This window comes from Rhinichthys klamathensis, unplaced genomic scaffold, assembly GCF_029890125.1.
Source record: "Rhinichthys klamathensis goyatoka isolate OS25496 unplaced genomic scaffold, OSU_Roscu_1.1 h1tg000035l_1, whole genome shotgun sequence".
Classification (NCBI taxonomy): domain Eukaryota; kingdom Metazoa; phylum Chordata; class Actinopteri; order Cypriniformes; family Leuciscidae; genus Rhinichthys; species Rhinichthys klamathensis.
The window spans coordinates 2,746,404-2,771,168 of NW_026606583.1; the positions used below are offsets into that span (position 1 = coordinate 2,746,404).

General features: G+C 39.0%; 2 protein-coding genes across 3 annotated transcripts; one reads left to right on the plus strand and one right to left on the minus strand.

Annotated features, from left to right (window-relative positions):
• Positions 1-209: 209 nt before the first annotated feature.
• Positions 210-7,747, plus strand: egr2b (early growth response 2b). 2 transcript variants are annotated; one of them, XM_056245873.1, is made up of 2 exons: positions 210-348; positions 6,619-7,747. In XM_056245873.1, the coding sequence occupies exon 2, from the start codon at positions 6,639-6,641 to the stop codon at positions 7,692-7,694; it is 1,056 nt and encodes a 351-aa protein (XP_056101848.1). In that variant the 5' UTR covers positions 210-348; positions 6,619-6,638; the 3' UTR covers positions 7,695-7,747. The 2 variants fall into 2 exon arrangements, with proteins under 2 accessions (XP_056101848.1, XP_056101847.1); XM_056245872.1 differs by lacking the exon at positions 210-348 and adding an exon at positions 5,848-6,255.
• Positions 7,748-10,296: 2,549 nt separating this feature from the next.
• Positions 10,297-11,653, minus strand: adoa (2-aminoethanethiol (cysteamine) dioxygenase a). The gene has a single exon (XM_056245874.1). The coding sequence runs from the start codon at positions 11,401-11,403 to the stop codon at positions 10,648-10,650; it is 756 nt and encodes a 251-aa protein (XP_056101849.1). The 5' UTR covers positions 11,404-11,653; the 3' UTR covers positions 10,297-10,647.
• Between the last annotated feature and the right edge of the window lie 13,112 nt (positions 11,654-24,765).

Consider the following 24,765-nt stretch of genomic DNA (forward strand, 5'->3'; position numbering starts at 1 on the left):
CATTTCAGCTTTTGCACCTCTGACTTAACATTATCATGATAATTTCAATGTCAAAGATGTAGGATACACATGAAGTCCAAGCATTGTCTTGAGTTTCCTTCTTCCACATTGTTACACCCCCATAAACCAGCGCGAGAGAGTAAGACAGCACCTCATATAGCCACATGGTAGAATATAGGCAATCAGTTTGAAACCAGATCAGTTTGCATGAGGAGCACCAGCTATCCCAGGAGTGTGTGAGTGTGTGTGGAGCGCTGTGTTGCTATTGGAGCCGCGTGAAGCTCTTGGAGGAGCCCACTCATATGATGGGAAGTCACAAAGAGCCACTCTCCATGCTGCACTGATAATGTGAGTATAGCGTTCACCATCACCAATGTTTCTTCATGTGTTTGAGCATGTGTGTGTGCACTTTAATGCACTGTAATGCTGCATGATGTTGAACCTGTGGGTGTACAGTACTTGTCTCTGAGCAGAGACCTTCATTTAGATAATGTGGATAATGGGATATTATCAAATACCAGGGCGAAACTTTTTTTTACGGAAAGGTATTATTGCTCTCGACCGTTTCTGTGAATCTGAGTTGACTTAATGGTGTGTTGTCCTTCAAAAAAAAAAAGTCAAATTAAAATAAAATGCATGTTACTAGACTCAAGATAGAAAATAATGTTAAAAGCTTTTTTATTTTTATTTTTTTATTTAATTTTTTAGAATAATTGTTTCAAATATTATTAAGTAAAATATTTTTTTGCTAGAATCAAAAATACTGTGATTTTTGTTTAAATAAATTGTATGACTTAGAGGATATTTTCATAAATAGGAAACGCAAACAGATTATTATTACCAAAATAAACAGCTACAACAATCACCGAGCTCGCCAATACCAAAAGCACAAACGGAAAAGTCCTTTGAAGGTGAGCGTCTATAGAAAAGTAACACCTACACAAATTCACTAAGAAAAACGGCCTCCTACTCGGTAAAAAGAACAATTGATGTTGTGCGGAGTCTCCCACGGCTGGTCTTTAGATCTCAGCTGGCTCTAGAGCAGGTTTGTGTCCATTCACCCCTCTTCGACAAACCTCATCTGAATTTTGTGGGCGTAACTTGACAGCTTGCTTTATGGTGTATTGTCATATGCCTGACCAGTTTGGAGAGGCATTCCTTTCCTAGAGCAGATTTGTAAATTGTCCTGTTTTCCCGTTTCTTTCTTTTTCTTTCCTTCTAGATAGATAGATAGATACTGTATAGATACTGTAGATAGATAGATGTTTTCAAATATGCCTAGAAAGTAAACTGCAATACTATCAAAGTATAATAAACGACCCATATTTACTCAATTAGTGAGTACAGTTATATCATAAAGCCTTTAGTTGTGTGTGCTGATCTCATGGACAACTTGATGAGTAATAGAGAACAATGAAACCAACATGACAAACAATGCAAAGGCTGATGCAGAAGGATGTCAATCTATGTCTCCTCAATGTGCAGGAGTCATTTGACCCCAGGAGACCCCGAGCACATGCAAGAAAGAAAGCTCTTGAATTCAGTGGCTGCCATGTGTGGGTGTCCATTACATTGAGACCATCATTCCCAGCAGGGACAGCCAGATCCCAGCTGCCAATGGGCATTCGGCGGGCCCGGCACGCTCTGCCAAAGCGGGCCACTTCTGCACAGTGTGCAAACATTTTTGCATCTGTAGGCGTACAACAAAAGACACATGCATCTGAAGAAGTTTCCTTCTTTCGTTTGTGGGGGAGGACACAAGAATCCCTGAAAATGTGAAGCATTCAGATGTGGCAATCAGTGGCTAAGATTGTCGCTGTTCTGTGAAGACTTGAGCGCTTTTGTGTCGAGCCTGGCTTCTTTCTCGAGCTGTCACGCGGCCACAGTTACAGTGAAGTCTATATCATAGCAGTTGCTGATGGGGTGGATTTATTTGCCAAGCATTATGCACGTGCATATCCATGCATCTACAAGATCTCGATCTCAAAAGCAAATTCTTCTCGCCTTGAAGAAGGAAGCTGATTCCCTTCGCAATTAATACAGCCTGCAGAAACAGGAGCAGGTTCATTACCTCCTCATTATGGATGTTCAGGCTCAGAACCAAGACATTGTTTAAAGGGCTTCCCCCATTAACAGCGACTGACACGTCCCTGTAATCAGTCTGGCCACGGTCTGTCACATTACTCGCTGTAGTCTTTATTCACGGGGCAAGGAAAGCACCGGCGCGCCTGACAAACACGCAAAGCTGTCCGGCACTAAACGTCTGCGGGTGATAATGTAACTGTGGCGTGTTGCTGGCCCTGCCTCGCTATTGAGCGTTTGGGGTGATTTGCGGGGACGCACTCCAGTCAATATCTACTGAGATGTCATTATGACGACACGACCTCTTTACTAATTGCCCGCTTGAGCGACAGCGGCGATAAAAGATTCAGAGCGGACCGTGTGGACTAGAGGGGACCTCAGACAGGTTACGGATGCATGGGGCCCTCATTAAATCATTAGCCACAAAGCCCATTAACAGCCCTGAAAGTGTCCGCTCAGTTTAGGCATGTGACAAGAGTGGGGGCAGTATAAAAAAAAAAGTTAGCCTAATAAGACTTTTAGCTTTCTATGTATTTTTTTCTGCGTATTTTTTCATTTATAAAAGGCTTCTGAAGCTCTATACACCATAGCATCTCAGTTATAGTATCCTTCCACCATAGAGTCAGTGACAAGTGTATGCAGTGGCAACAGATGGCTCCATTTCTAATTCATTCAGTAATTATGACACTCCGATGGTGTTTTGAGATCACAAACTGTTCTCAAGCTATGCTTATGATGACAGCAACACCTTCTCAAAAATAACCAGAGCTTGCAAGGGTGGCGCTAAAAATATATACGTGATTGATGGACAACAGGGTGCTTTGGGGATTTTCATTGTACTATCAAATCTGGGGGTGTGAACTGAGGTTTCCTGTGTGCGGGACGATTCAGACGCCCTTGCAAGCTCCTGTCATGTTTGAAGAACAACAAAACAAAAAAACAACAAAAAAAAATGCTGAAATTATTTCTGAATTGCTAATGAGCTGATCTTCAAAAATGACCCTAAATAACACTCCTCTGTTTATTATATTTTAAATGCAATTATTACAATTGTCATTGGTATTAAACACACTCTCTGACAATAAGCAATAACACATTTCTTAGAGGATTCTAGCAGGTTTGCATTTGAAAATTTCTCATAATAATGATTTCAACACTGATTTTACAAAAGTGAAAGTTGCAAATGGAGGTAAACGAATGACATATTTGGGATTGCCATCTGGGTATGGGGTTGTCAAGGTGATATATATGATTTATTTTATATTTAATGTTATATTTGGATACAATTTTAATTATGAAATTAGATGAACAAGACAAAAAACATTCCTTCTGCAATTTTAGCATGACTGAAAATGGTAAATGTAAAGCATATGATATAAAGTGTGAAGAGTAAAGGCTGATTTGATTTGGATCTTTTTTTCTACTTCAGAAACAATAAAAATAGAAATTGTGCTTAGTTCAATTTTTTGTTATAACATTTTTTATAATATTTTTTGTTCTTTACGATACTTGAGATACCTATGCTAATGAGGTTATTTAGCCTACACCTTCCGTTATTCATCTAACAGAGTAACAGTATAAAAAGGAGAGCTAGGGCCTATTTTTTGTCAGTGAAGTGTCAGTCCGCGGTAAAGGGACATATACTGCCCCCTGTCCATATGATAGGCTATGACATAACCCACGCAAGTCGCGATAAACTGTTTATTTATATTTACAGTTACAAGCCTAAAAATATATTATATATTAATTTAACAATATTTTAAATTAATAGCCAGCTTTATGATATAGTTTTAACTAGCCTAGCTGTTTACACACACTCAAATAAAAACACCCTTGTAGATTTACGCATAGGCTATAGGCCTATTCAAAATTTCAAATCTCGCTCAGTTCCATTGTTATATCATTTGTAATCCCACCGGGCTTTTCATGTTCGGGTTTAAGCCTAAATGTTCACAAAACGTTACAAGGTGTAAGGAAATTTAAACGGATTTGTTGACATTTGCTTCTATCCACTTATCTCGAAGAAATGATGTTTGCTTCAGATAATAAGCATTGAAAAAGCCTATTAAAATAGTAACCTATATGGTGTTGAAAAAGCCTATTAAAATAGTAACCTATATGGTGTTGAAAAAGCCTATTAAAATAGTAACCTATATGGTGTTGAAAAGTTTACACGTGAGACAGTCAACCCGGCCGTCTCCATGCTGTGTGGGATGTCGGAAGTTCAATGGAAGAGTTTTTCCAGAGATGAACATATGCCCTGAAAACGCACATACACACACGAGCGATCATTCCAACAGTCATAACTCAGACAGAAGTCGAGTAACCACGGCATGTGTGATAGCTAATTGAGACGCAGACACTGACTCCGCGCGAGGACTTCAATCCACTGAGCGCGCGCGCGGCAAACATTTCTATTGAACATTGAAAGATGTCATGAGTGATTGCTAATTTTCTCTGCTTTGGTGTTATGTGGATTTCTTCAGGGCAGATATGAGCTTATAAAAATTATAATATTAGTTATAATTAGGTAATATTATGTGACATTTTTGGCCATCTACGTGATGCACATACGTCATAGCATTCTAAAGATAATTTTAGGTGAAAGGCTGTTAATACGGATCATCTATCCAGTAGCTGCATAAGTCCTATATTTACACATAGGCCCACATGAAGCTCAAATCACTCAAAAAAGTTAGCTGTAATTTTTGTGCATGTTAATATGGATTGATTCTGTAATAGAGTAGCCTAAAATCATTGGCTGAAATTCCGACCTCAGCTCCCTCCTCCCCCGTATGTCTTAGTAAGTGCAGTTTCTAAACCCACGGGGGGAATTCACTTCTATCATCTTTTTTATTTGGTCGCATCTTTAAACCTCACAGCGGAAAGCATTTCTATTTACGTATACAGGCATTTACATTTGGAAAGTTTTAGTTTCTTGCGTTTAAGTGTTGGAGCAAGAGTTGGATTAATTGAAGTATAGGCACATTCAATGTTTAGGTCTAGCCTATGATAGGAAAAACAAAGCAGTGAACAAAACGGTCTGAGCTAGGAATTCCCATGCGGTTATAATTATGCTGTTTTTAATATCAAATGCGCCGTGAACGCTCAAACACCAGCAGTATAGACAGCAAAACAAAAATATATCAACTTTTGTTGAACTATTATAATAAATTTACTTTCCAGCACTCTAATTATAGAACACCATTACTAAAAACGTTTCCCTCTTTCCAAAAACATGGGGTCTATTTAAATAGCGCACTTTCCGACCGTGCCATTGAAGCAAAGGTAGAAATTCCGTGATTGTGTCTCTCATTTGATTGTGGTTTTCTGCCGCTTGTTGAGCCGCATCTCTTTGCTCGGCAACACTCGCGAGTTTCCGATACTCAATTTCCGGAATATGCTCCATAAATGGACGAAGGGGTGTATCTGTTTGCCGGATAAAACCATTTATGGTGTGAAAATGAACCGGAATTCCTGATTGAGAATGATGCGTTGTATCAAAACGGAAGATTTTTGTTCCACTTAGGATTCGTTATCTTTCAGCGAGCGTATGCCTTTAGCCTATTTATGTTATTTTCTTTTATCTAAAAATATTTTCAAACAATATGCAATATACTTTGTTTTTTGTTTGTCTCCGAGCACATTGCTTTTTATGCATGAGCGGCTGTACAGAGAAGATTCTCCATTGACAAGTATTACCTCAACGCGTCACGCAGTCTATAACCAATCAGATCGCGCAGCGCTACTTTTCTTTTGCCATTCAGTCCTTAAATGGTCAGTGACGTAGTGACACATTGATAGGCTCACCATAAATACATACTACCACTAGAAGCTCCGCAAGGATCTGTCATTCAACAACACAGAGCCGTCAGATGGCATCACAGTGAACGCTAAACAACCCGTTTACTGACAGCTTTCCACATGTAACGTTTTGAGCGAGCGTTCGCACAGGCACAAAACACTTTGTGAACATCAGAACGAGTGCTTCTTAGGACTTCATGATGACAGCTAAAACTTTGGAGAAAGCCCCCGTAACTCTGGGTGGCTTTGTGCACCCGCTTGCCGAAAGCATCTACTCAGTGGACGAGCTTGCCACATCACTGCCAGCATCTGTGACTATATTTCCAAACGGTGATTTAGGAGGACATTACGAGCAGATGCACTCTGGAGGTAAGAATGATGCGCGCATCTCGACTGCTTCCATCCTCACGTGCTCTCTGTGTGTGTTGATATACCGTTCGCATCTATAGGGTATTCAGTGGGAATGAAAACGTGGTTATTTTGTATGGGAAATCCAACTTGCTTCAACTGGAAACATACAATGTGCTTATGTTTGACTGGTTAAAAAAAGAAAACGGGGACAGAAATTATTGCAAACAACGATGCTATGCCTAATGATGATTTTACAGTGAGCATCTTTTTACTGATGTGTGCGTAAAAGCTACGAGCTTTGCATCTGATGGTTGCATGATCCATAAGACAGCCTTCTTTCACGTGTATCTAAACCTTGCTTTTATGTTCATTTTCTTGCAGATGGCTTGCTTAGCGGGGATATGAGCACGGATAAGCGCTCCCTCGACTTATCCTATTCCAGCAGCTTCGCGCAACCAACTGGCCCTCGCAACCAAACTTTCACCTACATGGGAAAGTTTTCCATAGACTCCCAGTACCCAGGAAACTGGAACCCAGAGGGCGTGATAAACATCGTGAGCGCGGGGATCCTGGGCATGACCCAGCCATCCTCAGCATCCTCGTCACCAGCCTCCTCAGTGTCCCCCGGCCACTTCTCCAGCACTCTCAGCTGCACCATGGCGCAGAACCAGGCAGACATGGAGCACATATACTCTCCCCCGCCACCCTACTCTGGATGCGGAGAGATGTATCAAGACCCATCCGCATTCCTCTCCACCTCCACCTGTCCGATCTCCTATCCTCCGCCATCCTACTCATCCCCAAAGCCAAACACAGACTCCGGGCTGTTCCCCATCATCCCGGACTACGCCGGCTTTTTCCAACCCCCGTGCCAGAGGGACATGCAGTCGATGCCCGACCGCAAACCGTTCTCATGCCCGCTGGACTCTTTCAGAGTCCCGCCCCCTTTAACCCCCCTGAACACTATCAGGAACTTCACACTGGCGGGCCCGGTATCTGATGGACCCCGGCTACCCACAGCCTACAGCCCGCAGAATTTGCCCCTCAGGCCCATCCTGCGCCCGAGGAAGTACCCCAACAGACCCAGCAAGACGCCCGTGCACGAGCGTCCCTACCCCTGCCCGGCGGAGGGCTGCGACAGGCGCTTCTCCCGGTCCGACGAGCTCACTAGACACATCCGCATCCACACCGGCCACAAACCATTCCAGTGTCGGATATGCATGAGGAACTTTAGTCGCAGCGACCACCTGACGACCCACATCCGCACGCACACCGGAGAGAAACCGTTCGCATGCGACTTTTGCGGGAGAAAGTTCGCGCGGAGCGACGAGAGAAAGAGACACACCAAAATCCACCTGCGACAGAAGGAGAGAAAATCCTCCTCTTCGTCCTCTGGTGTGTCCAGCTCAGAGCGCGGCGTCGCCACGGGCATCTGCTCGTCCGCTTCAAGCCAGTAAACTTTCAACTGGACTGTGCAATATCCAACACTATGTAGGCAATATAATAATAATGCACCATTCGTAATATATTAAAACTGGGTGAAGTGATGTTGTGAAATCAAGTGCCAAATCGATATGGACACATTTATTGTGCGCACTTTTAAAGGTGGTGCGATGTTCGTTTTCCTTTTGCCTCAGTCGCATGCTGACTGACCAAACGCACTTTGTTTGAATATATATTTAGGCCAATTAATTAATTTAATAATAATAAAATAACCTAGATAGCACGTGGGAGAATTGTGTCTTAGATAAAAAGTGGAAAGTTGAGAGGTTGCATTTAAAAAAAAAGAAAAAAGTTAATTTAAACTAAACTTTCAGAGGTGTCAAAAGGTGTCTAACATCACTATTTTCTCCCATTGTCGTGCCTTTTGTCCGTTCATCTTGTACATACACCAGAAGGCTTGAATTAAATTGTACATTATCCTTTAATATGAAAGTTTTTGAAGATATATTTTTGTACACACTGTTTCGTGTTGCAATTGTGCTTAAACAAGAATTGTATATAGCTGAACTCATAGCGATTTGACGTTTGTTCTGTGGTTGTTCTGACTGATATAAATGTATTTGTTATGAAGTGACTAACGCAGGTCAATAATGTCCTACTTTGTCAACATGGAAATAATAAACAACACCTGAATTGTGAACTTTTGTTTAACTGTCTGATTTGTATTAGAGATAAAGTAGTGTAAAAGGAAAAAGTGAAGTAGACTTGTAGGGACATTCCCGTTTTGGCACCATTGAGCTCTGACTCATGGTCCCATAAGGGTCAGCACCCACACACACACTGTGTTGTTTACAAGTGCACAAAGGGTGTGAATATTTACAATCCTTAATTTTCAATACAGGGTAATGTTTAAGGTGGACAAAATGACTCACTTGTGATTTATGAATCTATGGATTTGACACAACACAATATGTTATGACCACTCTTTTCATGAGTCTATGGTATGAAAATTGAGAAACGACACTGAAAATGACAAATAATTGTTGCCACTGTATGAACCTCTGTGGTTGTATGTGGTTGAAGGTGTACCAACCCCCACATTTAGGGCTGGGACAACCCCATATTTACATGATTACAATATTTACAATGTTCTAACTAAAAGGATGAGAGGCTTATTAAACTAAACTGCATTTATATAAGTGAATAATTGAAACCATCAACGATACACTGAAAATTTTACTTTATTAATGTTGTATTCTAGAAAAACAGGGATAGTTCACTTCAAAATGAAAATTCTGTCATCATTTACTCACCCTCATGTTGTTCCAAACCTGAATGCTTTTCTTTCTTCTGTTGAACACAAAAACATGATATTTTAAAGAATGTCGGTAACCAGACAGTTGATGGTAGCCTTTGACTTCCATAGTAGGACAATTTAATAATATGGAAGTCAAAGGCTACTGTCAATTCTTTAAAATATCATGTTTTGTGTTCAACAGAAGAAAGAAACTCATACAGGTTTGGAACAACTTGAGGGTGAGTAAATGACAGAATCTTCATTTTTAGGCGAACTATTCCTTTATATGGTAATTGATATATAGATTTAATCAACTGCACTTAACAAACAAACAGCACTGAACATAAGCTGAGCTTAACAAAGGACCATCTGATTACTTTCTGTTCAGTTCACATGAGCCAGGTCAATAAAAAGAAAGCCCTTAAAGGAATAGTTCACTTCAAAATGAAAAATCTGTCATACTCATCCTCAAGTTGTTTCAAACCTTATGAATTTCTTTCTTCAGCTGAACACAAAAGAAGATTTTTTGAAGACTGTTGGTAACCAGACAGTGGATGGACCCCATTGACTTCCATAGTAGGAAAAAAATACTATTGAAGTCAATGGGGTCCATCAACTGTTACTGACATTCTTCAAAATATCTTCTTTTGTGTTCAGCGGAAGAAAGAAATTCATTTGGTTTAAAACAACTTGAGGGTGAGTTAATGATGACAGAATTTTCATTTTGAAGTGAACTATTCCTTTAAGGGATGCAGGAAAGGACAATGTCTAACATAATGATTTAAGAATTATGAAAACAAATGATTACTTTTAGGCCCGAGACACAAGCCTGTCTCGTACGTTAATGTGACAGACAATGTGTGGGAAACATGACGCCACATTAGACATTAATATGTCTGCTAACATTCACACTGAAAGTCTGACTTAAAAACAGATTTCACTCAAATACGCGACACAACCTATTCCAAATTTACAGAATCGTTATCATTAGTGATAACAAAACTATAAGCAAAGCAAATTGTCCACGCATTAAGATGAGAAGATAAGAATTGTTTAGCTTCCCACTTTCCTCTCTTCACCTAATTCATGTTTTTCGTATGCAGTGGAAAAACGGCTATGAAGGGTCAAGTTAATTATTATGTTTAATTAAACTTAGATATGCAAATGGACAATAACAGTGCAATTTTTTATAGCACTACTTTCAAGTATGAGTGCAACAGTGGCAACTTTAATTAATACACAAATAATTAAGTCAACAATAATAATGTAGAATAACCTTGCTTGCACATGATGCACACAAAATGCTGACAAAGCCAAAATGAAAATGATTTACAATCATTTTAATAGTACTTCAACAGTAAAAATATAAACAGTACATAATAATTAGTGTTTGTGTACAGTCTTCTTAAATAAATTAAACAAGTATTTAATGTAGATATATAGTGTGCACGTATACAAGAGTAAATGCTTTTCAATGTATACATTCATTATTCACAAGCAAGGCCACAAAAGAGTTGATGTAGCCTATGGGGCGCATAGGCTTGGACTGGGCATTTAAAATCATGTAGTGGTGTTTCCAGTCCCAAGAAAAATACTAAATTTTTACACATCTGAGTTGGAGCGAAGACGGATCATGTGCAGAGGCTACCGGTCCATTCCACTGTTCATCTCTACACTGAAACTTTAGGACCGGGGTAAGGCTCCCCCCCGCACCAGAAATCATCCGGTTGGGGGATCTCTAAAACCCAAGTTTCATCTTCACCGCTCTGCTCTGACTTTTTGCCAGCAGTTTGTAAAACTTTGTAGTAGTGACAATCTCTCCCATCATCAGGGTCATAAGGTGGTGCCAATATATCAAGAAACGCAGCTGGTCCATCCACTGCATCAATCTCATGAAGGTTGTCTTTGAGAGGGGACAAGATGCAAGGGCCGCTCTGCTCAGAAAACTGCCCGGAAGACCTCAGCACGGCTCTCCTCACATCATCCCCCTGGAAAGGCATCGGCGGTGGCTCAAACTGCCTCTCAGTTTCACTCTCAGCACCCACAGCTTTATCCAACTTGTCATAACACCTTATATTGACCTTGCCGTATAGGACCTTCAGCATGCCATTCATCCCAGGATGGTCATGCAGGGGGATGGAAGTCCCAGACTTCAGCAGAAACACTCCCATGCTGAAGAGATCAGTCTCACAGATGTGCATGTATGTGACTGGAGGGACTGCTGAGGACTGTGGGGAGGATATGGAGACTTGCTTCGGTGGCGCAATGTTCAGATCCGCAGCCCTTATGTCGGAGAGCAGGGAAACCAACCCTGCCTGCTGCTCTAAAAACACGTTATTGTCCCCAATGGCAGAGGAAGAGTTTGCAAAGGTCACACAAGCCTGGCTCGCTATCTTCTGGATCAGCGCCGACTTGTTCCCCGGCATGTTTAATAGAAAACAATCGAAACCGTGATTTGCTTCGAGCCACGCGATGAAAACAAAAGAGCTGTTACGCCGGACGAGATTGACTCACGTGAAGCATTTAATGCAGTCGAGTGTATTCGTGTTAAAAGTTACGATGAAAATAACTCCATTGAGGTACAAACATTAATTTTAGCATCTGGATAAAATCCACAGACCCTCGTCTCCACCACCCCATTCATGGCTATTAAATCCACACGTCCTCAACTACTGCGCATGCGCAGAATACACGGGTAGCATAATGGAACTTGTAGTTGTTTTGCGCGTATGGGTTGAAAATAAATCCTTAGAATAGCAGATAAATATGCAGACCGATTCAGACAGGCCATGTCAATATTATCGGACACTGCAGTAAATATGTTTTTTTGTAAACATGCCGTCAGTTTTAATAATTGCACAATTTATCTCAGTGATAGAACTACAACACCCAACAACCTCCACATTGTTGACCCTCTCTTGTGAGTATGAGGGGTGGGGAGGCCCGTTGGGCCATTCAACTCTGTCCCTTCCCCCACAGCCACCCTGGACTACAACAACACATCACCACCCTATCAACATCATCAATGTCATTTATTAACCACACAGGCTTGATCTCTGGAGTAAATTCCTAGTGAAACAAACGCAACAGTGTATATGCAAGCCATATTTATTTATCAAAACGACATGAACGCCTAACACTTTAAATGTTTTAAATTGAAAAAAGAAAGAAAAAATGTTGACTAAATAAATAATAGGCCTAGTTTAAAAAATAACAATGTTTACATCATTGAGTGTTAAATCTCATACACAGCACCTTTGTGAAAAATAAGTGAGCTTAATTGTATTGAATGTGCACTGGTATTGTTCTTCAAATGTTCAAATTATATTTAAAAAATAAAGAAAGAAATAAAAAATAAAAAGAAAGTTACTTAAGTGTAGGCTAAGAGTGTACACTTTCAAGATTAGTAGTCTTACCACACTTATGAATCAAATGAAACGTTTCATTTTAAAATCATTATTTTTTAATAATCTTTTGTTTAAAGAACTTAAAAAAGTAAACTTATTTTGATGTGTTGAGTGACATTCGATTACAAATGACAAATTAGTAATTACAAATATAGGCCTATCTAAATACACAACACAAGTTTGAATAGAAATTACATTAAAGTATATTTTAGTTTACCGTATGCTAGTCACATTTGGTATCATTTCTGCTACAAAGTAATTATGAAATGACATAGATCTACTTAAGTCCTACAAAAAACATTCATGTAAGTTCATGTAACTGCATTTTATAAACTATTTTATTTTAATTGTATAAGATGTATTTCTTTTAAGATGTAGGCCTAATTAAGTGTTGAAAATATATTCAGTTAAGTTTATTCTGTTAAAGTATATAATATCTGTAATATAAGTGTAAAAGTAGTGTACTTTTCCACAAGTGCAGCCTATATCAACACTGCATTATGCACAGAGAGTACAGGCTAAATCTTTGGAATGCAATTTCCATTTGCATCGCCACAGACAATGAGACCATGTGTGTTTGCAACTGATAGTAACACCAGTAATTCATAATGCATCCAGCTTACATGATCAGATCACAAATTCAAATTAAACTATAAACATCACTGTCCCCTCACTAAGCAACAACACCTAACCATACAATATGGTAATATAATAATCTATGACTATTATTCTCAGGGTACAGTTTAACTCAAACCTCTACACCTTGTAATTGAAGCTGGTCATTCATGATGTTTTGTCAGGTTGGTGTTGATAGCAAGAGGACCGGAAGTGTGGATGGATGGAGCGCAGCACTGAGTAAGTGAAGTGCGTCCTCAGGACATGTACCTTTGTGCATGCTCACCACAAAGACCATCCTCTTGAGAAATAATGAGGCCCGCTCATTTACTCAAAGAGCAAGCGCATCCAAATACCACTTCCGTTTGGGTAATTCAATTAGATCCTCTCTCAGCGGCCAGGATATGGAGATCAGTAAACCCGAGGGAGATCCTTCATACAGTCTTGAAGGCATGGTCTTTTTTTAAAGCAAAGAGGGGATGGTGCACTCTTGTGAAAAAGAAGTACGCTTCAGCATACTTTTAAAAAGAGTACTTATTGCAGGAATAAAATACTTTAAAAGAAAATGCACTGAAACGTTTTTGGACACTCAATTGCATGTTATTTATAATTAAAATAAAATAGATTCAATTGATATTAACCCTCTGGTGCTCCTCTCGTGGTGGTCACAAATGACATGAAATGAATGTACTATATTTTAGTTTGATAATATTAGGCCTATGCAGTAGTTATAATCCATTTATTCACTTTTTGAGCATATAGCTGAAAAATAAATCTCCAACTTAGTCATAAATCTTAAATGCTTTGTAGCACATACTAAGTTTGGTAGCTTTTTTAAAGACGACACTTTGCAGATTATTGCTGAAGAGAATAAAGTTTTAAAAAAAGTGAACTTAAAAAAGTTGTAGAATTTTACATTTATTGTTATAAAAAATACACAAACATACTATTTTCAATTTTTATATGAGACATATATATTTCTGTTTTACTCTAAAACTGCGAGAAAATCAAAGCAAATAAATCTAAACAAGTCGTGTTCCAAATTTGAGTTTCATATGTCAAAAAATGAGCATTCAGTAAGATTTGGTGGGGCGCAGTCCCAAAAGTTTCCACTACTATGAAATTCGTTTCCCATTGATTTCCAACTTTTGACCGCGAGGAGTAGTTACAAGTGTGACTTTTTTTTTGTCTGCACATAGCAAGTGCCAAATCTTTTACCAAGTTTCGTACCATTCCGATGAAGTATATATACACTCACCGGCCACTTTATTAGGTACACCTGTCCAACTGCTCGTTAACACTTAATTTCTAAGCAGCCAATCACATGGCGGCAACTCAGTGCATTTAGGCATGTAGACATGGTCAAGACAATCTCCTGCAGTTCAAACCGAGCATCAGTATGGGGAAGAAAGTTGATTTGAGTGACTTTGAACGTGGCATGATTGTTGGTGCCAGAAGGGCTGGTCTGAGTATTTCAGAAACTGCTAATCTACTGGGATTTTCACGCACAACCATCTCTAGGGTTTACAGAGAATGGTCCGAAAAAGAAAAAAACATCCAGTGAGCGGCAGTTCTGTGGGCGGAAATGCCTTGTTGATGCCAGAGGTCAGAGGAGAATGGCCAGACTGGTTCGAGCTGATGGAAGGGCAACAGTGACTGAAATAACCACTCGTTACAACCGAGGTATGCAGCAAAGCATTTGTGAAGCCACAACACGCACAACCTTGAGGCGGATGGGCTACAACAGCAGAAGACTCCACCGGGTGCCACTCATCTCCACTACAAATAGGAAAAAGAGGCTACAATTTGCAAGAGCTCACCAAAATTGAACAGTTGAAGACTGGAAAAATGTTGCCTGGTCTGATGAGTCTCGATTTCTGTTGAGACATTCAGATGTTAGAGTCAGAATTTGGCGTAAACAGAATGAGAACATGGAACCATCATGCCTTGTTACCACTGTGCAGGCTGGTGGTGGTGGTGTAATGGTGTGGGGGATGTTTTCCTGGCACACTTTAGGCCCCTTAGTGCCAATTGGGCATCGTTTAAATGCCACGGCCTACCTGAGCATTGTTTCTGACCATGTCCATCCCTTTATGGCCACCATGTACCCATCCTCTGATGGCTACTTCCACCATGTCACAAAGCTCTAATCATTTCAAATTGGTTTCTTGAACATGACAATGAGTTCACTGTACTAAAATGGCCTCCACAGTCACCAGATCTCAACCCAATAGAGCATCTTTGGGATGTGGTGGAACGGGAGATTCGCATCATGGATGTGCAGCCGACAAATCTGCGGCAACTGTGTGATGCCATCATGTCAATATGGACCAAACTCCCTGAGGAATGCTTCCAGCACCTTGTTGAATCTATGCCACGAAGAATTGAGGCAGTTCTGAAGGCAAAAGGGGGTCCAACCCGTTACTAGCATGGGGTACCTAATAAAGTGGCCGGTGAGTGTATATAAAAAAAATGACATTAGAGGGTTAAATGCAATTAGTTCAACTTAAGAGTGTTTTGTTGGACCCACCCAGGACTTACTATCTTCATAATTATTTCCATTTTCTTTGAAATATGGTAAAGTGTATTACCAAATGTAACAAGCAGTTATGATAAACTAAAATATACTTTATTTGTATATTTGTATTGAAACGTGCACTGTCATGTATTTGAATATATTTGTAATTAAATATATTTTCTTTAGTGTGTTAGTCCAGACATCAAAATAAATGTACTTCTTTAAAGCATGACAAAAGATTATTATAACATGATCATTTAAAATGTACTTTAAAGTAAACCGTTTATTTTGACATTGTTACAAAGTAGAAAGTGTCCTCTCTTTAAGTTATTTTTGCTCTTATGTAGTCCTATATACCTCTTTTAAAAAATCATAATATTTGTAATAATCAAATCAAATACAATAATATTATTAAAATATGCCTAGTTTTAATGATTCGCTTTTAAACCAGGAAGAATTATGAAGCGCATTCCTTTCGTGAAATCTGAGCTTATATTTGTCACATTTGTTAATGTGGTGCTATATATATTTTTGTGTTTCTGCTGACTTGTTTTATTGAACAAAATAAACATTTAGAATAACACTTTACAATAAGGTTCATAAGTTAACATTTGTTAACTACCTTAGTTAACATGAACTAAAACTGAACAAAACTTCTACAGAATTTATTAATATTAGTTAATATTAATTTCAACATTTACTAATGCATTTTTAAAATCAAAAGTTGTATTTGTTAACATTAGTCAATGCACTGTGAAGTAGTAACATGAACAAACAATGAACAGCTGTGTTTTTATTAACTAATGTTAACAAAGATTAACTAATACAGTCACAAATGAATTGCTCATTGTTAGTTCATGTTGGTTAATACATTAACTAATGTTAACTAATGAACCTTATTGTAAAGTGTTACAATATTTAGTATACAGTATAAATAAAAAGTTAACTATTAGTAAAGTATATAAATATTTAGTTATGTGGTTTGTACTTTTGTGATTTGGGTCAAAAGGTCGAAACATTGAATCTCACTCTAAGAAGAATGCATCAACAAAGGCTTCAGATATGAATTTTAGCTCTTAAATTGTCCATTTTTCTCTGTATGGAAAAACTGATATCATGGTAGAAGGCTTACAATTCTCTTACAATCCCTTTACTATTATACATAATTCAGCCGACTTGTATGTGTACGTTAGCTCAGAATAAGCACGTTTTTCCAAGCGAGATGCAATCGTTCTCAGCGGCTAAAGTCCGGGGCAGATAAAGGCAACATTATTCGCCGATGCTTAAAATGTGCATGACTAACATTGCATAGAGGTCAGACAGAATGGAGTTCATGCATCTCTGGTAATTCCAGCCAAGAATCCTGAATGAGCAGAGCAGAGGACAATAAGACTTTCTAATTGCTCCGACATCTTGTGGTGAACGTCCCCATTGTTGTGCTCAATCTGCCGTCTGTTCTGTTATGATTGCTGGTACATGCATGCCTTTGTCAGTGAAGAGTCTTTTATGCCTTCACAAATGAGACTCCATTGATTTCTTGAGGAAACTGAAGCAGTTACTGTTTTTAGATATGCCAGCTATTCCCTCAGATCATAAAAATTCATGTTTTGGCTGTTCGGAAAAATATCTGCATGGTTAAGAGGCAAAGGGCAAAGAAAATGTTGTTGTTCTTTATGTGAAGAAGGATCACTCCACTTTAATGCACTGCTTTGATTATGTGTGTATTCCGTGAATGAGGGGCTGTCATTCACGCAGCACATGCGTAAGCTTTCTTCGTCATCGCTTTATTAAATAAGATTCCGGCTATACACAGCTGATTCACGAGATCAGTGTGTCACATGCATTTATGCATGCACAGTGCAACATGGAATAGTCATGTTGAAATGATTTGTATTGCAAATGGGTATAGTAGACAAAAAATTTGTCAATTTCATGCTAGTATCATTTCAAAAATAAATGTTCCAGAAGGAGGTTTTCACAGTGATAGAAGAACCATTTTGGGATTCCCAAATAACTTTTCAGAGAACAGTTCGGTAACACTTTACTTGAAGGGGTGTGCATAAGACTAACATGACACCTTCATAATCATGACATGACACATGTTATGAATATGAAGGAAGTTTTATGCATGTTTGTGACAACTGTCATTAAGTGTCATTCGCTCAGTTATGACATTTTTAATGCAAATATGACATTGTTTGAAATGTCTTTGTTATGACACCTTGACATAAACCAATACATCATAACCTGTCAGTGTCTTTGTCATGACAACTTGACATTACTAAGACAACACAACCTGTCATAAACATGACCTAGCAGATTAATTATCAAACTTAAGAAACCACTTAGCTTTATTGGTCAACATTACATTAAACTGTCAGGTGGTTGGTTTTGACATTGGCTGTCATGAAGCCATTATAACTGTTTAATGACAAATTCAATTTGTACCACTGTAGTTGAGGTCACGAAAAATATTCATGACACAGTTATAATGGCCTTATGACAGCCAATGTCAAAACCAACCACATGACAGTTTTACTTAATTTAATGTCAAGTTGTCATGACAAAGACACTGACAGGTTATGATGTTATGGTTTATGTTAAGGTGTCATAACAAAGACATCTTAAACAATGTCATATTTGCATTCAAAATGTCATTATTGAGCGAAAGACACTTAATGACAGTTGTCATAAACATGCATAAACCCTACTTCATATTCATGACATGTGTCATGTCATGGTTATGAAGGTGTCATGTCAGTCTTATGTACACCCCTTCAAGTAAAGTGTTACCAACAGTTCTTATAAGAACCATTTTTTTTCTTAGTGTGAAGAACATTTACAAAAACCTTTTTCCACAATGAAGAGCCTTTTGTGGTATGGAAAGGTTCCATGGATGTAAAAGTTCTATCAATGCCAATTCATACTTTGCATGTGATGTCACAAGTACTGGCTGGCGGGCGAGAACGTCGTTCTCCAGCAACGAAACCCAGTAAACTAATTAAGGATCTTGCCAGGACGTCGCCAGTTTTACTATACAAAAGTTGGTGTTTTGAGGTTTGTGATATTTATGGTTTTCAATGAGAACCAGAGATGACCCAACAGTAGAGCTAGATTATTTACGGAGGAATTATTACTGCTCGATTATCTTAAAAAACCTTGTCTGCTTTACACAATTTAGCTACCTTGGGGTTAATCCTAGTCCATAGTTATGCAGCTAGCTCGCTGACAGACTTGATAGCTACTAAAAGACCCATAAGACCTGGAACTACAGGACTCTATACGTTGAAAATACCCGTTTGTTGCCCGCCAGGTATCCATGGTAGTCACGTGACTGCAAAGTGTGAATAAGGAACCTTTATTTTTAAGAGTGTATCAAACTTCACATGTACAATTTGTATTTTATTTTATCACAATGGCAAAGAATTCACCCAATGTCAAGGGTCAATAACTGTGTTCACTGCTGTCTGATGATCAGGGGTCATTGACTGATGATGAGAAAAACAGTTTTAGTACGATCAAGCTTAAAAAAAGCTCAACAATTGAAGATATTTGTTTTTCCAAAGCCCTATTTGTGACCTGTGGTCCTTCCAAACATTAGATTATTCTACTCTTGATGCATAGACTTAAACTTGTTTCTTTTATTGTCAAAAAACACACACATTTCTACACACATACACACTTGAAGAAAAACAGACATCAACCATAACCAATTCTGTCATTGTCTAAAATGAAACTATTCACAGAAGCTGTGGGTTTTGAGCAACAGGTCCTAATAATACCAGTAACACTATATATCACTAAAGTCATTCGCTGTCTTTCACGCTTGGTCTATGAATTGAAACAGTCCTCCAATGCAATCTGAAGTAGAAAGGATGAGGGCTGATGAGCTCTCTGCGAGACAAGATGTGAAAGAAGACTTGCTGGATCATTGAGCTGACACAAGTCTTTCTCAAAGAGACACAGAGGGCATTACACGAGAGGTTAATACAGAACCACAGCAAGAGTTGCCTGTACACAGTTTGATTATAGAAAGACTGATAGCAGATATTTCACCCTCACAAGTGGGGTGAGCAGAGCCATCTGGAAATTAATATTTTATTCAGCAAATGAAGCATCATCAAAAGTGAAAGTAAAGGCATTTCAAATTTCTAAACAGATTTCCATTTCAAATAAACGCTGTCCTTTTGAAATCCTGAAAACATTTCCACAAAATAAAATATTAAGCAGCACAACTGTTTTCAACATTGATAATAATAAGAAATTATTCTTGAGCAATCCGCATATTGGAATCATGAAGGATCATGTGACACACAATACTGTTGTAATGATGTTAAAAAATTCATCTGTACCATCACAGGAATACATTACATTTTACAATGTATTAAAATAAAAATAGAAAAGTTTTTTTTGTTCTTTTTACTGTATGTTTAATCAAATACAGACCTCAATGAGCATAAGACACCTCATTCAATAACATTAAAAAGAAGCTTTTGGAATATATATGATTGTTAGGTTTTTCTTTTTGTAAGTTTGTTGATTTACTTTTGTGTGTTTTCTGTACTTTTTCACAAATATGTACTTGTTTTTATGTATGTTTTTTTGCATTTTCTGTATAGAATATTTGTAATTATGTAAAAAATTTTCAGTTTGAGCACCAGCAATTTCAAATTTGAGCAATTTCAAGTATATTATTCATGAGAGATCATTCATCTGACTATGATGAAATGATCTCCTTAATAGATGCACTGAAGTGCTGTTCTTGGTGGGCGAGTGAAAAGTGGAGCTATTGAGACTGAGGTAGACAAAATATAAACAGACTGAATCCATGCACCTGCTGGAGTACGTCCATGAGGTTTTCAGATACGTGTTGATCCATCTGCATCAGTTACGTCAAAGTGACGCTGCAGATTCGCTCTGGTCTGTGTTTGTTTTTAAGAAACGTGAGGGACAAACATCTGGAAATGCAGTCTCCAAACAGTCATCTGATAATTCACCTGCTCTGTGTGTGTCAGCATGAAAGGAGGGCTATAGGTGGGTCTTTAAGGTGAGACGGCGGTCCCGCTCTCATCCGGGACTTGTTAAGCAGGTCTCAGATGCTGTTGGGGAAGGAATGAGACTGGGGGGGTGGGCAGCCGCAGAGTCACTTACTATGTCCGCCCCTGTCAGCCCTGAGAGGGTCTCCATTGCTATGCTAATTTCCCCCCTTGTCGGCAGAGACTGTCCCTGTCAAGGTGGACGGACATGCGAGGAGGGGCCAGCGGGGCAGGAAGGAGCTCTCTCTCCCCTCCAGGGGGCTTTCAAGCTTTGTGAGCGAAATGATGCACGAGACAGCCGCTCCTATAGATGCTGCGGAGAACACGACAGAGAGGGTAATTTGAGAGAAAACAGTGTCTCCGTAATGGAGACTGATGGCCTTGTCCTGTCCCCCTGTTATTGTTGAGGATCAAGATTGAAGCGGGCCCTTCGTATGAGGTACCTCATCCAGTTGGCGGTTCACGTCTGCTGGGCACGCTGCCCTCGCCACTGGCCTTCCATCCCGAGCTCCTGGAGGTGACAGCCGCTCAGAGCCGCTGATTCCTCCATGACATTGAGAGGCATTCCTTGCATTTCCCTGCATTGGAAAACTCTGGGGATGGAATGGAGGATGTACGGTGACATGTCAGCTTGTGAGATTTGACTTCCTCCTTCTGACAAAGCTGTCGATCCCGTGAGTGTGTGTGAGCGTGTGTGAGTGTGTGGAAAGGAATAATGGATGTTTACCAGGGAGCCGAGAATGTAATAGGCCATGCTTCGAGACTTTAATCAAACCGCTGAGGGTTTACACTAAATATTAATAATAATAATAGTGGCACTGGCACTAATACCTTAGGAAGAAAAGGTTGAAGTGATGAATCATTTCCTTCCTTCGACAAAGAGACACATTAATATACCAACCTAAAGGACTTACATTTGAACAGGACTGAAATTCAAAAGCAGGTTTCCTCATGCTGGTTTGAAATACGCACATTTGAGCAAGTACTTTGTAATGCAACATCCATCTGTCAATCTCTCTACAAAATGATCATTATAAAACACACTATATCACTGCATATTCGCAATATTGCACAATCACAATGCTTAATTATTATACTAATATGTTGACTAATATATCTTATTCATATTGATTCCAGTTCGCATGGATCTGCGGAAATGACTTGAATTTCTGTATTATGCAGGCCAGACAAGTAATTTGGCGATGTCAATTTTGTAATTAATTTTTTTTCAAAACTTGCACCTTGGAACCTATTTCAAAGTTTTCGTTCTCGAGCCACAAAACACTGTGCAAATGAACGGCCAGAACACATTAAACGTTTTTTTTTGTTTTCAGGTAAAACAGTGTCGTGTAAGCTGCCCCTAAGTTAATAAATGATGTTTTATTAACAAAGTTCGGGAGGAGCACGTTCAGATAATTAAACCTAATTAAACACACGTGGAGCACATTCAGATAATCAAACCTAATTAGACACGAGTGGTGCTTAATCAACGAGTTAAGCGCTGTGTATATATACAGCAAACTTACCTCCGTTCATTGACAGTTTAACAGCATCCCTCCACCACCCCATCTCCTCACTTATAGTCCTAATACTCTTACAACAACGGGGGGAGTACTCTGGGTTCGGGCAAAATTCCGAGCTCGGAGCCCTCCCCCCGGACAGCACGCCAAATACGCATAATCTTTACTCTGTTTAATTGATGTAAGTGTGAACTCGTGAACTAACGATCTTTGCAACGGAAGTGAATCAATCAAAAAACATCTTTAGCTGGACAATAACTAGAAGGTTTTGAATGAATTCTAGAACTTCTATTCTGGATAATGTCCGCCAATCATTATTGAAAGATAAACTCACAGCATTTATGGCCCTCTCATAATGCCGCTTCTTAAAAGAATCAAAGATAAATAGACCTGAAATGTTGATTTATATTCAGAATATTGAAACATTGACATAAATGCCTCTGATTTTTGTGTGCAAAACAGTTACATTCAGTCATGAGGTATGAAAGGGCAGCTCACATGAATTGAGAGAGAAGAGAACTACCCTTTTAAAGTAATGTGTTCTGTCCATTAGGTAGACAATTTAAGGTTGTGAAGCCACCAGACTGTATCTGTTCCACGTTTATTTATGCTGTGTTTTCACTTCTTTCATTTGATGTCTAACAATGCAGAAGCTCTCCACACAAGCAGCTGTAAAAATAGAATTGTGGAACAAATACATTCTTCCCCCCAGAAGACTCAAATGGAGAGAAAGTGAGATTAATGCACTCTAGAGGTTAGCGCCGGGGTACGGATCTCAGTACAAGACTCAGATCTGTTAGGGGAATCCACAGACCTCAAAATAAGGATATGAAACGTGTCTGCCAAACTCCTTTCTATGAAAGGTCAAATCTTGACCTTTTGTACACTTGCTTATTTACCTAACATTTAAGGGGTTTTTGTATGAAAGTTGAAGAGGAGCTAGATGAAAAAGGAAATCAAACAACAAAAGATTTATATTATATATAGTACTCTTTGCCTGTGAGAGAAGTGAATGATAAAGCTTTTGCCCTATCCTCCAAAGAGGAACTATAAAACTCAACTACATTTTTCAGGTTTCTGGTACTTGCGTGTGCGAAACTCATTATTGCTAGAGTGTTCAGCACGGTTGCTAGGGATGTGCTATGTGGTTGTTATAGTTTTCTGAGCAGTTGCTAGGTTGTTCTAGGGGATGTTTCACCGGTTCATTGAAAGGTAAAAAATATAATGGTGAAACTTCAACTTGTCAGGATAATTGTCAGGGGTTGCGTGTATAGTGAAATCCAAGGATGATGCGTGATGCATAATGAACGATTATAACACATTTTAATGAACAGGAACCAGAAAGCACAACACACAGGGACGTAACTTTAACACAAGACAATGAACTTGAGGAAGACTGAAGGCTTAATGAGAGGATGATGATTATAAAAACAGGGTACAGGTGTAAACTAATTAGAAACCATGACAACTAATGACTAGAACTAAGACTAAGACTAAGAGGCCGTTTATACTCCCCATTTTTTAACTAGAAATGGAAAACGTTTTATGCATTTTGGCCGTTAAAGGTTCTCTAAGCGATCCTGGGTGACGTCACTTCTTGTTGACGTTCGAGCTATTGTCAAACAAAACGGAGGCTAGCTAGACCCTCCCTCCTCCTCATCCGCACACTAACCCCCCAAACCCTTCTTGTCGGTCATTGGCTGGAACAGTTTGTTATGTTTTGGGGAGCGGGTCGCCGAAGTTTGTTTTTGTTGCTGTTTGTGGAGCCTGGGCTGTCTACAGAGATCGCGTTTCTTTACAGTGTGTTCAGGGGACAGGCAGCCAGCGGATAGTGAGGAGATGTTTGCTGTATGTGACAAAAAATGTTTTGGCCTAAAAAACGCGTGACATCGCTTAGAGCACCTTTAATTTACACTGTTTTTTAGGGGCCTGAAAACGCAAATATTTGAAAACCGGTTTCAAAGTACAAAAGTGAGAAATTGTGAAAACAGTGAAGTCATGCGCATTGGTATTATGTGTTCAGTCTATAGGCGCGTAGTTTTTCTTTACAAAGTGACATCGCCAACTACTGCCCATGCAAGCATAATAAAGTGTTTTTAGTCTTTTTAGCGGATTTGTGTGAAAAGGGATCGTTTTGACAACATTGTCGCCTGTTGATCTGCAAAACCGATTAAAATAGATGTATTATTCATGCCTGGCCAGTATTTGGCGGTCACTTTGTAAAAAAAAAAACACTAGGCCCCCAAAACGTCAATGTCATGTAAATGAACAATGTTTAAAACGGTTTCAGCTTTTAGTTGAAAATGGTGTCGTGTAAACTGCCCCTAAACTAAACAAGACAGAGAAACTAAACATGACGATGACAATAATATTTCATTGCTATGTACAACAAATTTGTTTCATATGCATTATTAAGTAAAATGAAGGATTAATTTTGATTTTAATTACTGGTGCTTATGCTTAAAAACACTGGCGCTAACTACTTAGCCTATGTCTGTGGTGTTAGTTCCACCAAGGGAGACAACACTCATGAATTTGGTTTAGTTATATTCAAAGATTCTTATTTTACTGCTTTTCCTCTTCACATAGACTTAACAAACATCCCCTCACCTTCATTTGTGTGCTCAGTTGTTCATTTAGAAATTATTACTCTTTCAATATTTTATAAGTTTAAAAGCTTAAAAAAAGTCGA

What these genes read in the sequence shown, in the direction of transcription:
- egr2b (XM_056245872.1), top strand. Translation starts at nt 6,084, where the DNA reads ATGATGACAGCTAAAACTTTGGAGAAAGCCCCCGTAACTCTGGGTGGC. An exon ending in CGAGCAGATGCACTCTGGAG is followed by an intron (nt 6,256 to 6,618) that starts GTAAGAATGATG and finishes ATTTTCTTGCAG; the next exon opens with ATGGCTTGCTTAGCGGGGAT.
- adoa (XM_056245874.1), bottom strand. Translation starts at nt 11,403, where the DNA reads ATGCCGGGGAACAAGTCGGCGCTGATCCAGAAGATAGCGAGCCAGGCT.